The sequence below is a fragment of the Aulonocara sp. 'chitande type north' Nkhata Bay genome, linkage group LG18, assembly GCF_057382095.1.
Source record: "Aulonocara sp. 'chitande type north' Nkhata Bay isolate Kocher_YH1m ecotype deep benthic linkage group LG18, A_spYH_male_GT1.1, whole genome shotgun sequence".
NCBI lineage: Eukaryota > Metazoa > Chordata > Actinopteri > Cichliformes > Cichlidae > Aulonocara > Aulonocara sp. 'chitande type north' Nkhata Bay.
In genome coordinates this window covers 11,440,238-11,454,370 of record NC_141361.1, presented here as the reverse complement: position 1 = coordinate 11,454,370, position 14,133 = coordinate 11,440,238, and the positions used below count along the sequence as shown (strand labels likewise).

Sequence of the window (14,133 nt, the reverse complement as noted above, 5' to 3'; positions counted from 1 at the left end):
TCTCAATTTTCTATAAGTTTTTATTTTACATATACTACAGTATTTTTGACAAAGGAGGGGGAAAGATGAACAGGCTTTTTGGCTTTTCAAACTGATTTATTAAAAAATAATAATAAAGAACTGAACAAGTTCATATTTTTGTGGAGAATTTTCTGACTGTTGAAATGCAAAGTTGACTCGCTCCAGTCGCCTTTTCCGGCTCATTTCTGTTTGCATGCAGTGTTATAGGTTTAAACAGTAACATCTTACAACTGAATACAAAACAAATGCTACTTTTTCAAACAAATTGCACCTTTTTTTCTTCTTTTTTTGGATTTCGGGCATATTGCACACTTCAGATAATGCAAAAAGGAAAAAAAGAATTAAACAGTAACAAAAGAGCGAGTCAGAAAAATAGATCCTCGTGCCCCCCTTTTCATTATGCTAATTTATTTAATTTTTTTAAAGAAACACAGTGATTGACCCACACTGCTTCTGGTATGATCACAGTAAAATAACCCAGAAGTGGTGAACTTTGACCTTTTTTTTTTCCTTTTAAACTAAACGTTACTTTGCTACAGTAGCTCCTAAAAGATTCTGATTAATAAATGAATGCAGAGCGGCTACAGGTCAGATTTAAACTTCAAGCGTCGGCTCTTCTGCAGATTTTCCTCTGATTGTCTGATTCTCACTCGAGATTGTTTTACATCAGCACAATTAACGATGGAGAAATTAGCATAATGCAGAATGGTTACTGTACAGAGCTTTTTAAACACAGCAGGGTGGGTTGTTTTGTTTTTTTTTTCGTTTTTGTGATCAGTCTCGTCAGAAACAAGAGCACATTTTACAGATTTAAACAGAAACATGAGGAATACATTCTTAGACTTCTTGTCCAGGTCCATGTTGTTGAAGGAGAGCAGAGTCCAGATCAGGCGGTGAACCTCCAACGTGCCTGATTTTAGAAAACACCTCAGAGGTTCAGGGTGTTTAGAGAAGTCTTGACTTCGAGGTTTGGAAGGATGCAGACAACTTGAGATGAGATACATTCAGCTTCGGGTCATTTAAGTCTCGACAAATACTGACCTCTTACTTCCAGGACACCCTGATGCTCACTTTAAACTCTCCTGTAAATGGCTTAAATCCAGTGCACTGCATCTGCAAGTTAATACAGTTTATTTATATATAATAATATTATATTTATCAGTTATTCTCGTTATGATTAAAAAGACAAAAATGAGGTGAAGATTTTTTTCGACCTCTGCTGAACCAACACTGAATGACTGATGAGATTAAAACCTGACTCTCCCCCCCTTCGCACATTTATGTACAGATTGATTATCGATAAAGCATCAGAACCTTTATTTAAATCAGCTGTCTGAACGATAATACTGGGATCTCTGGAGGCTACAGATGTTTCAGGTGTGATCAAGGAGAAATCGTCCTGCCTACAAAAGTATGTACAACGAGTGAAGTAAAGCATCTGGTGACTGATGAGTAAAGCTTAAGTGAATCTGAAATGGTTTTCATTTTCCTTTTCTCCCTTGATGAAACACTACTGCAGGCACTGAGCACCACGGTGCAAAAAAAAAAAAAAAAAAAAAAAAGGGAAAGTAATCACCACCTCCTTCCACGATGATTAATACTGTTTTGAAACAGAAATAGTCCAAACTTTTCAGTAACGGATATGACTCTCCCTTGCACCAGCATCCGTGCTACACAGAGGCAGGTTTTACCCAGAATTCAATGCTTCAGGACCTCCGGCTGCCACAGTGATGTGCGATCAGGAAGCAGGAGGTCAGTCCCAATACCCACACTTAAGGAGCATCCGAGCAGGAGCCATGAATGTAGTTTCCGTCGCTGTGCAGGTGCATTTTTTGTAATGGCCACTAGGGGGCGAGTCCTGTGGCTGTAACAAATAAAAAAAACTTGCTTGGCTCTTGGCTCATTCTTCGCGACCTCAGCAAACACCTTCCTGGTGACTTTTTGTGCTCAATCACCAGTGTCATGTCATGCATCGCAATGTGATTCACATATGATGACCAGCTCATAACTAGCAGATTTTAATAAAATAGTGTTAAGTCTAACGGGTCAAAACATATCTGCAGGTTAGATTATAAGATGGAACCGCTGTTGTAGTTTATTTGATTTCTTTTGTGTTTAGAGACCAAAATTAACTATTTGGCCCCAACTGATATTTTGAGCTCTGGAGTGCTGCTTTATGTACCAAAGGGCAGAATTGCAGCAGGTTTAACCAAAACTCGTGGCTCTTTCAATTGGTATTAAAGGCTGTATTATCCTCCATTCTCTCATAGCATTTGATTGATTGAAGGCTGTGTGTCACTGCAGGAGAGGTCCTATCTGTCACAGTTCTGCTCGTAATTTAGTCACTACTTCTGGTTGATTCGTTTGTATTTGTGCAGCCATGGCCGTTTCAGCTTTACTCTCACAGTGTTAAGGCGACCTTTAGGGAATAATCTGCCTCTTTGTCAAAATGCACGAGAGCTCAGGGTGTCCTGACCTGTGAGGACGGCTGCCATTACAAAGACGTCACTGATCACTACGGGTTTGTGTCTGGTAGAAAGGAGAGAGTGCCTTCTCCTTAAAAACTCTGCAGCTCTGCAGATTGTTAATTCTACAGCTCCTCTGATAATAGACAGAATAATTCATCATCCTATTCACACACACACCCTGGTTTTACTCATTTCATAATTCACTCATTTGTCTAAAACCATGAAGCTAAAGCTGCATTTAAGAGAAAAGTTGAGAGGCTTAATAAATCCCACAATTCATCACACTCAGCTTTTAGGTTCACAGACACGATTCTAATGGCACTGGTTTACTAATTTATAACAAGGCTAAACACCCTGTGACCCTTTCATTGTAATAAACACTCTTCTTACTTAAACTCCGAATGAGATAAGAAAATTTTACTTAGTGCCTTCATCCCTTCCTGGATGCGTTCGCTATCTGAGGACAAACTGCACAATATCGGCCGCCTGACGCTCGTTGCGTGGCAGCTTCTCAGAGGCAGCAAAAGTGTGGGTATCAGGACGGACACAGTGTGATCTGTGGAGACATCCTGACTGAGGTGACAGGTGATCCTATTCAGAGCTTCCTCAGACCGTGGGTGGATGCATAGGTTTGGCTTGAGGAATGCTACCCTGCCGGGCACGGCACAGTTTTCGGGCTCTTTTGAAGTGCAAACGGCCGAAGGGAGATGATGTCAGAAAAAAAAGAAGAAGAAGAAGTTTGGAGGTGAGAAGGGGTGCAGGTTGGTGGGATGTCTGAAGTTCCTAAGAGATGATCTCCAGGATGTAGAAGATCAGCTCCATGACCACCGGGCCCTCGCTCAGTTGACACGCCCCGCCGTGAATGACGGGGATCAGAGCGCTGTCCAGGTCGCTCAGGTACTGAGGCAGGAGAGGCTGGCCGTTGCTTCCGACCAGATAACCCACCTGCGGAGAATGAAAGGGTGAAGTCATACCAAAGATCTAGTGTAAACTGGCACATCGGGCAGATTTCTGATGGTTTTCTGCAGATTTATGAAGAGTTTGAAAAATAATGTGGACTGTGGCAGGGTTCAGCCTTGGAAGGATTCGTTCCGTTGTTGATGCAAAGGTCCGTTTACACATCAGGGTCTACATCTATAAAACAAACCTTCTCAGAGTCCTACCTGGTCAGAGTCCAGAGTGACCCTCAGTCCCAGTTTGGCCATGCCGTCCTCCTTCAGCAGCTTCAGGTGTGGACACAGAGCCATACAGAACGCTCTCGCCACGTTCTCCGTGAGGCGGCTGTGGTCGGCCGGGTCGCTCAGAACACTGGTTTGGTCTTCGCTCTGGAGGAAGAACACCTGAGAGCAGCACAGAAAAACAACTTTATAACTAGAAAGTGCATTTTCTGAAGAAACTGCAGTGTGAATGCTTGAATCTGAATGTATGCACTGAAATGAATTAATTGCTGAATTTTGAGTTAAAAATATTGAATGAAATAAAAAACAAACAAAAAAACAACCAAATTTAACCTGAAAACAAAGGTGCTGAACTGCTAAAAGCTGAAGGTTACACAGAAGCAGAAGTTGGAAAAAAGCTGAAAATGTTTTAAATGTAAATTAGAAAACCCTAAGAAATGAGAAAAGAACATTTAGAGTCAGAAAACATCTGAATGAATATTAAAAGTTAAATATTCTTTGAATCACTGAATGAAAAAAATGTGATCCCTCCACTTTGATCCACACAGTTTAAAAAGTTTAAATGTCTGAGCTTTGAAAGACACTGTGTTGGAAAGAGAACAATAATGGCGACATTTTGAGGGTAAAATGATGGCTGTAACACTGTGGACACAGCAGCAGTTGAAAGAGAAGTGTTTAAGATGAATCTTGGTACAGTGGCAGGCAGAGCTCGTTAAGCAGGCAGGTGTGAGCCTGGTTGCTATAGTGACTGCACCCAAGGGCTCCATACACACGTACACAGACATGCACCTCACTTTTGCTGCTTAAAATGAACAGAAAAGTCAGGCCGAAACAAATCGCTCCCAAATGAAAAGTAAAAGTCGTATTGACAAAATTCTTTCACCGTGAGCGACAGCAATGTCTAGTCTACCTAATTCTCAGTTTTCATGCCTGTGGAGCTTATTATATGGACGTGGTGACAGTGGAAAGACACCATGCTCTTCTGATTTTCAAACGAACCTTCTGAGCCATTTTAACATTAGAGTCTATGGAAGAGTTGGAGGGAGGAGGCTGTGCATTGGTGACATTTATGAAAGAACCATAACACCTAGTACAATAGTAAACACATTGGATGAAAGAGGACAGCCATGGCTACGTTTTGAGGGTAAAATCATACCTGTAGAGCAAACGCTGTGGACACAGCAGCAGTTTTAAAAAAGATTTTAAGATTAATTTTTTTGCTCCTCTCACTCTAGCAGTTGAGCTGTCTCACTCTAGCCCCAACATTCCGTCCCATACACACCCATTATAAACTCTGAAACGGGTGAAAAAACATCATGAAACTTAAACTGGAACTGAAGAAAAAGTATAATAGATATTGAAAAGATAAATACAAGTTGAATAGTTGAATGTCTTGTCTTCGTTTTAAAGTTTGAATGGTGGCTCTATGTCAATGTATGTGGAAGTAGTAAGAGTTTAAAAATGAGTAAGTTGAATGAGGATTTGAAGGGTCTCCCCATTGAAATACATGGGAAATTTTTGTTGAATAAAGTTGAATAAAATTAAAAATATAAATGTTAAAAATGAGAAAAATAGAAGCAGTCATGTCCAAAAGAATAGGAATCTAATGGTGTTTGAATGGTTTTTCTAAGTTGAACGGTTTTGAAGGAGTAGGAGTACAAAAAACGTACGGAATAGATAAAATAGAATAACTAGAAAGTGCATTTTCTGAAGAAACTGCAGTGTGAATGCTTGAATCTGAATGTATGGACTGAAATGAATTAATTGCTGAATTTTGAGTTAAAAATTTTGAATGAGATAAAAAAAAAAAAAAAAAACAACCTGAATTTAACCTGAAAACAAAGGTGCTGAACTGCTAAAAGCTGAAGGTTACACAGAAGAAGGAGTTGGAAAAAAACTGAAAATGTTTTAAATGTAAATTAGAAAACCCTAAGAAATGAGAAAAGAACATTTAGAGTCAGAAAACATCTGAATGAATATTAAAAGGTCATATTCTTTGAATCACTGAATGACTAAAATGTGATCCCTCCACTTGGACCCACACAGTTTAAAAAGTTTACATCTCTGAGCTTTGAAAGACAAGATGTTGGAAAAAGAACAACGATGGCGACATTTTGAGGGTAAAATGATGGCTTTAACACTGTGGACACAGCAGCAGTTGAAAGAGAAGTGTTTAAGATGAATCTTGGCAGAGAGAGAGAGAGAGCTCGTTAAGCAGGCAGGTGTGAGCCTGGTTGCTATAGTGACCGCACCCAAGGGCTCCATACACACGTACACAGACATGCGCCTCACTTTTGCTGCTTAAAATGAACAGAAAAGTCAGGCCGAAACAAATCGTTCCCATATGAAAAGTACAAGTCGTATTGACAAAATTCTTTCACCGTGAGCGACAACAATGTCTAGTCTACTGAATTCTCAGTTTTCATGCCTGTGGAGTTTATTGTATGGACGTGGTGACAGTGTAAAGACACCATGCTCTTCTGATTTTCAAAAGAACCTTCTGAGCCATTTTAACATTAGAGTCTATGGAAGAGTTGGAGGGAGGAGGCTGTGCATTGGTGACATTTATGAAAGAACCATAACACCTAGGACAATAGTAAACACATTGGATGAAAGAGGACAGCGATGGCTACGTTTTGAGGGTAAAATGGTGGCTGTAGAGCAAACGCTGTGGACACAGCAGCAGTTTTAAAAAATATTTTAAGATTAATTTTTTTGCTCCTCTCACTCTAGCAGTTGAGCTCTCTCACTCTAGCCCCAACATTCCGTCCCATACACACCCATTATAAACTCTGAAACGGGTGAAAAAACATCATGAAACTTAAACTGGAACTGAAGAAAAAGTATAATAGATATTGAAAAGATAAATACAAGTTGAATAGTTGAATGTCTTGTCTTCGTTTTAAAGTTTGAATGGTGGCTCTATGTCAATGTATGTGGAAGTAGTAAGAGTTTAAAAATGAGTAAGTTGAATGAGGATTTGAAGGGTATCCCCATTGAAATACATTATAAATTTTTGTTGAATAAAGTTGAATAAAATTAAAAATATAAATGTTAAAAATATGAAAAATAGAAGCAGTGTTGTCCAAAAGAATAGGAATCTAACGGTGTTTGAATGGTTTTTCTAAGTTGAACGGTTTTGAAGGAGTAGGCTTTCAAAAAACGTACGGAATAGATAATAATAATAAAATGGAACTAGAAAAATTTGCATTTCCTGCGAAAATGCAGTGTGGATGCTTTAAAGCTGAAGCTGTATGCAAAAAGTAGCTGAAAAAGCTGAAAAGTTGCAGAAATTGTAAAAACTTTGCAGAAGCAAAAGAAGTTTGCTAAAATGGAATAACTTAGCAGAACTGCAATATCTTAGAGGAAACATAATACTTGGCAGAAATACAATAGCATAGCAGAATTTAGCAGAAATATTGTAACTTACCAGAAACATGATAACTTCTCAAAAATACAAGAATTTAGGAGAAATAGTATAAGATAACAGAAAGAATATATTTAGCCAAAAATACTTAAACATTACAGAAACACTATGATTTAGAAAAATAGTACAACAGAGCAGAAATATTGTGATTTACCAGAGACACTGTGATGAACTATGAATATTGTAATTTTAAATTAAGACTATGTTTTAGCACAAATATTATAATTTGGCAGAAATACTATAATTTAGCAGAAATACTATATTAAGCACAAATCCTATAAAAAGCAGAAATGGTATGATTAAGCATAAATACTACATTTAGTAGAAATACTTTGTTTTAGCACAAATCCCATAAAAAGCAGAAATACTGTACTATGATTTAGTAGAAAGACTATAATTAATCAGAAATACTAAATTTAGCAGAAATACTATATTAAGCACAAATCCTATGAAAAGCAGAAATAGTATGATTAAGCATAAATACTACATTTAGCAGAAATACTATATTAAGCACAAATCTTATAAAAAGCAGAAATACTATATTAAGCACAAATCCTATAAAAGCAGAAATAGTATATTAAGCACAAATCTTATAAAATAGCAGAAATAGTATGATTTAGCACAATAGTAATAAGTTAAACAGAAAAATTGGAAAAGCAAAATGGACAGCTGAAAAAATGCTGAACATGCTGAGGGTCCCTCAAATATACTTGTTAAATGACAAAAATCTGCAAAAAAATTTATTACAGCCACACAATCACAAATATGTACACATGAGGAAACACACATGCACAGAGAGACCCACACACAAGATCCAATTTAGTCAACCAGTCTAAATATATTGAATTTAAATCTTAGAATGAGATCATCCCATTAAAAGCCTTTCTCTCTCTCTCTCTCTCTCTCTCTCTGTCACACACACACACACACACACACACACACACACACACACACACACAGGGAGAGAGAAGTAAGTTTCTAGGTCAGCCTGGGAGCTGCTGAATTTGAATCCACCAATCAGAGAGCCTGTGTACTTTTTCCCGCCAAAACAGGTGCATCTTTTTACACACGCAGCAGAGAGAGGCACAGGATTATTGCAGCCTATTTCTCATAGTGAGGACTCCCCTCAAACAAATGACCATAATTTCCAAACCGTAGGGGCTAGAACGGTCATTCTTACACCGTTTTGTTCAGAAGAGATGGGGGAATCTTCAAGTGTTGACAATTTAATATTAAAATATGAATTTTTAGAGATATATGACATGGATGACTTGTTGACTTAGAAGCCACGAATTCCCCAATATGCAAATTTGAATGCCTGAGACCACATATGTGATTGGCTGGCTGGGAAGCCGTGCAGGCCCTGATTTGTGGGTTTGAATTCCTCAGCCCTCAGATATGATTGGCTGGCTTAGAAGCCACGAAGGCCCCAATATGCAAATTTGAATGCCTCAGGACACTTATTTGATTGGCTGGGAAACTGTGCAGGCCCTGATTTGAAAATTTGAATGTCTCAGTCCTCACAGAGGATTGGCTGCCTGGGGACCTGGCAGAAATATATAGAAATACTATTATTAAGCATAAATACTACATTTAGTAGAAATACTATGTTTTAGCACAAATATTATAAAAAGAAGAAAAACTATAATTTAGCAGAAATACTATATTAAGCACAAATCCTATAAAAAGCAGAAATACTATAATTTAGAACAAATAGTATAAAAAGCAGAAATACTATAATTTAGCAGAAATACTATGTTAAGCACAAATCCTATAAAAAGCAGAAATACTATAATTTAGCAGAAATACTATGTTAGGCACAAATCCTATAAAAAGCAGAAATACTATAATTTAGCAGAAATACTATATTAGGCATAAATCCTATGAAAAGCAGAAATAGTATGATTTAGCAGAAATACTGTATTTAGCACAAGTACCGAAAAGTACCAGAAATACTATGATTTAGCAGAATAGTAATAACTTATTGAAACACAAATGCACAGAGGGACACACAAACACAGGCTCTAATCCAGTCAACCAGTCTAACTATGTTCAATTTAAATCCTACAATGACATGCTGTCAAATAAGGGCAGGGTCCTCTCTCTCCCACTAAACACACACACAAACACACACACACACACACACACACACACACACACACACACACACACACACACACACAGGGAGAGAGGACTAAGTTTCTAGGTCAGCCTGGGAGCTGCTGAATTTGAATCCACCAATCAGAGAGGCTGTTTACGTTTTCCCGCCAAAAAAGGTGCATCTTTTTACACACGCAGCACAGAGACATAGACCTGCTTCTTTCAGTTTATTTCACATAGTGAGGATTCCCCTCAAACAAATGACCATAATTTCCTAACCATAGGGGCTAGAGCGGTCATTCTTACACCGTTTTGTTCAGAAGAGATGGGGGAATCTTCAAGTGTTGACAATTTATCATTAAAATATGAATTTTTAGAGATATATGACATGGATGACTTGTTGACTTAGAAGCCACGAATTCCCCAATATGCAAATTTAAATACCTGGAGCCCACATACATGATTGGCTGGCTGGGAAGCCGTGCAGGCCCTGATTTGAAAATTTGAATTTCTCAGTCCTCACAGAGGATTGGCTGCCTGGGGACCTGGCAGATATATATAGAAATACTATGATTAAGCATAAATACTACATTTAGTAGAAATACTATGTTTTAGCACAAATACTATAAAAAGCAGAAATATTATAATTTAGCACAAATAGTATAAAAAGCAGAAATATTATAATTTAGCACAAATAGTATAAAAAGCAGAAATATTATAATTTAGCACAAATAGTATAAAAAGCAGAAATACTACATTTAGTAGAAATACTATGTTTTAGCACAAATAGTATAAAAAGCAGAAATATTATAATTTAGCACAAATAGTATAAAAAGCAGAAATATTATAATTTAGCACAAATAGTATAAAAAGCAGAAATACTACATTTAGTAGAAATACTATGTTTTAGCACAAATAGTATAAAAAGCAGAAATATTATAATTTAGCACAAATAGTATAAAAAGCAGAAATATTATAATTTAGCACAAATAGTATAAAAAGCAGAAATATTATAATTTAGCACAAATAGTATAAAAAGCAGAAATATTATAATTTAGCACAAATAGTATAAAAAGCAGAAATATTATAATTTAGCACAAATAGTATAAAAAGCAGAAATACTACATTTAGTAGAAATACTATGTTTTAGCACAAATAGTATAAAAAGCAGAAATATTATAATTTAGCACAAATAGTATAAAAAGCAGAAATATTATAATTTAGCACAAATAGTATAAAAAGCAGAAATACTACATTTAGTAGAAATACTATGTTTTAGCACAAATAGTATAATAAAGCAGAAATACTATAATTTAGCAGAAATACTGTATTTAGCACAAGTACCAAAAAGTACCAGAAATACTATGATTTAGCAGAATAGCAATAACTTACAAAATTACAAATATGGAGGCATATTGAAACAGAAATGCAGAGAGGGACACACAAACACAGGCTCTAATCCAGTCAATCAGTCTAACTATATTCAATTTAAATCCTACAATGACATGCTGCCAAATAAGGGCAGGGTCCTCTCTCTCCCACTAAACACACACACACACACACACACACACACACACACACACACACACACACACACACACACACACACACACAGACAGACACAGAGGGAGAGAGCTGCCGAATTTAAATCCACCAATCAGAGTGGCTGTTTACGTTTTCCCGCCAAAACAGGTGCATCTTTTTACACACGCAGCAGCACAGAGAGGCACAGGATTATTGCAGCCTATTTCTCATAGTGAGGACTCCCCTCAAACAAATGACCATAATTTCCTAACCGTAGGGGCTAGAGCGGTCATTCTTACACTGTTTGGTTCAGAAGAGATGGGGGAATCTTCCAGTGTTAACAATTTATCATTAAAATGTGAATTTTTAGAGATATATGACATGGATGACTTGTTGACTTAGAAGCCACGAATTCCCCAATATGCAAATATGAATGCCTGAGACCACATATATGATTGGCTGGCTGGGAAGCCGTGCAGGCCCTGATTTGTGGATTTGAATTCCTCAGCCCTCAGATATGATTGGCTGGCTTAGAAGCCATGAAGGCCCCAATATGCAAATTTGAATGCCTCAGGACACATATATGATTGGCTGGGAAGCCGTGCAGGCCCTGATTTGAAAATTTGAATTTCTCAGTCCTCACAGAGGATTGGCTGCCTGGGGACCTGGCAGAAATATATAGAAATACTATGATTAAGCATAAATACTACATTTAGTAGAAATACTATGTTTTAGCACAAATACTATAAAAAGCAGAAATACTATAATTTAGCAGAAATACTATATTAAGCACAAATCCTATAAAAAGCAGAAATAGGATGATTAAGCATAAACACTACATTTAGTAGAAATACTATGTTTGAGCAAAAATCCTATAAAAAGCAGAAATACTATATTAGGCACAAATCCCATAAAAAGCAGAAATAGTATGATTAAGCATAAATACTACATTTAGTAGAAATACTATGTTTTAGCACAAATAGTATAAAAAGCAGAAATATTGTAATTTAGCAGAAATACTATATTAGGCACAAATCTTATAAAATAGCAGAAATAGTATTATTTAGCACAATAGTAATAAGTTAAACAGAAAAATTGGAAAAGCAAAATGGACAGCTGAAAAAATGCTGAACATGCTGAGGGTCCCTCAAATATACTTGTTAAATGAAAAAATCAGCAAAAAAATGCACAGGGAGAGAGAAGTAAGTTTCTAGGTCAGCCTGGGAGCTGCTGAATTTGAATCCACCAATCAGAGAGCCTGTGTACTTTTTCCCGCCAAAACATGTGCCTCTTTTTACACACGCAGCACAGAGAGGCACAGGATTATTGCAGCCTATTTCTCATAGTGAGGACTCCCCTCAAACAAATGACCATAATTTCCAAACCGTAGGGGCTAGAGCGGTCATTCTTACACCGTTTTGTTCAGAAGAGATGGGGGAATCTTCCAGTGTTTACAATTTATCATTAAAATATGAATTATTAAAGATATTTGACTTGTAATGCACCATAACTGAGTAGAGCGAAGCAAAAACTGCCTTGACTTGCCCTCAAACAACGCTTTCTAACTCGAAATCTATTTGGAGTATCGATATCATTCTTTCACCGTAAGAGACAGCAGGCTTTGGTGAACAATCATGGAAATTTTCAGGTCTCTGTGGAAATCCAACAAAAAGTTATGACGAGAGAAAAAAGTGGTTCATTTCCACAGTTTGAAATCTGAAGAAATCTGAGCGAAGGACGAATTTCCTACCCTCAAACAAGTCCAACTCATTTCAGAACGGTAATAGGTGAGAAAGAAATTCTTGAATTGTGAGCGTCAGGGGTGTCTGAAGATATTCGGGGACAAGCCTCATGTCTTAACTTTGCTTCGTTAAGGAGATATGACGATTCGAATATGCCTCTCATTACAGAAATCCAGCGGTGATTTTGAACAAGCTCTCCATTCACTTTATATGGAGAGTTTTCTGACCTTGTGTTAGTCTGAGGAGATTTGCAAAAATTCTATAAATCCCACAACAATGATGGTGACATTTTCTGAAAGCCAGCAAAAATACCTACGTTTTGATGTATAATTTGTGGAAGTTGAGTGAAAATTGAGCAAGTAGCAGGAAGTTGTTCGGACATGAAGTGAAAATTGCAAAACCTTCAGTGGCACACTGGAAGCCAAGAGCATAGCAACCATAACAACACATGTATTTTGTGAAAAATCACAATTTTGCAACTCAAAACTTTAAGAGGCATAAAAGTAAAACAGTAGAAGATTTGAAAAAGCTGAATCATACCTGAATAGCCAAATAATTTGTGAACATTTTAAAATTTGAATGGTTGTTCTAGGTGAAAATATGAGGAAGTAGTTAAGTTTCAAAAACAGGCAAAATTTAGCAGAATTGCAGAAGTTTCCCATTCATTTCAATGGGACAAATTAAAGGAAAAAAGCTTAATATTTTAAAAAGTATAATAGTTAAAAATAGCAAAAATCGTAGCAGGAATTAGCAAAAATAGCTGAATAGTTTAAAGTTTGAACGGTGAAAATAGCACAAAAATTGTGGAAGTAGTTAAACGGCGAAAAGTGTACGGAAACACCCGGAATAATAATAATAACTAGAAAAATTTGCATTTCCTGCGAAAATGCAGTGTGGATGCTTAAAGCTGAAGCTGTATGCAAAAAGTAGCTGAAAAAGCTGAAAAGTTGCAGAAATTGTAAAAACTTTGCAGAAGCAAAAGAAGTTTGCTAAAATGGAATAACTTAGCAGAACTGCAATATCTTAGAGGAAACATAATACTTGGCAGAAATACAATAGCATAGCAGAATTTAGCAGAAATATTGTAACTTACCAGAAACATGATAACTTCTCAAAAATACAAGAATTTAGGAGAAATAGTATAAGATAACAGAAAGATTATATTTAGCCAAAAATACTTAAACATTACAGAAACACTATGATTTAGAAAAATAGTACAACAGAGCAGAAATATTGTGATTTACCAGAGACACTGTGATGAACTATGAATATTGTAATTTTAAATTGAGACTATGTTTTAGCACAAATATTATAATTTGGCAGAAATACTATAATTTAGCAGAAATACTATATTAAGCACAAATCCTATAAAAAGCAGAAATGGTATGATTAAGCACAAATACTACATTTAGTAGAAATACTTTGTTTTAGCACAAATCCCATAAAAAGCAGAAATACTGTACTATGATTTAGTAGAAAAACTATAATTAATCAGAAATACTAAATTTAGCAGAAATACTATATTAAGCACAAATACTATAAAAAGCAGAAATAGTATGATTAAGCATAAATACTACATTTAGCAGAAATACTATATTAAGCACAAATCCTATAAAAAGCAGAAATACTGTACTATGATTTAGTAGAAAAACTATAATTAATCAGAAATACTA

The 14,133-nt window shown here is 36.3% G+C and overlaps 1 protein-coding gene across 5 annotated transcripts in view; it reads right to left on the bottom strand.

The window, feature by feature from the left end:
• Window positions 1–2: 2 nt before the first annotated feature.
• zfyve9a (zinc finger, FYVE domain containing 9a) overlaps window positions 3–14,133 on the bottom strand; it is a 56,933-nt gene continuing 42,802 nt past the window's right edge. For all 5 annotated transcript variants that reach the window (XM_086272735.1, XM_086272737.1, XM_086272738.1 and 2 more), the window contains exons 18-19: window positions 3,653–3,829; window positions 3–3,434 (exon numbers count right to left, since the gene is read on the bottom strand). In XM_086272735.1, the coding sequence (XP_086128861.1) occupies window positions 3,273–3,434; window positions 3,653–3,829 (339 nt within the window). In that variant the 3' untranslated portion in view covers window positions 3–3,272. The remainder of the gene's footprint in view (window positions 3,435–3,652; window positions 3,830–14,133) is intronic.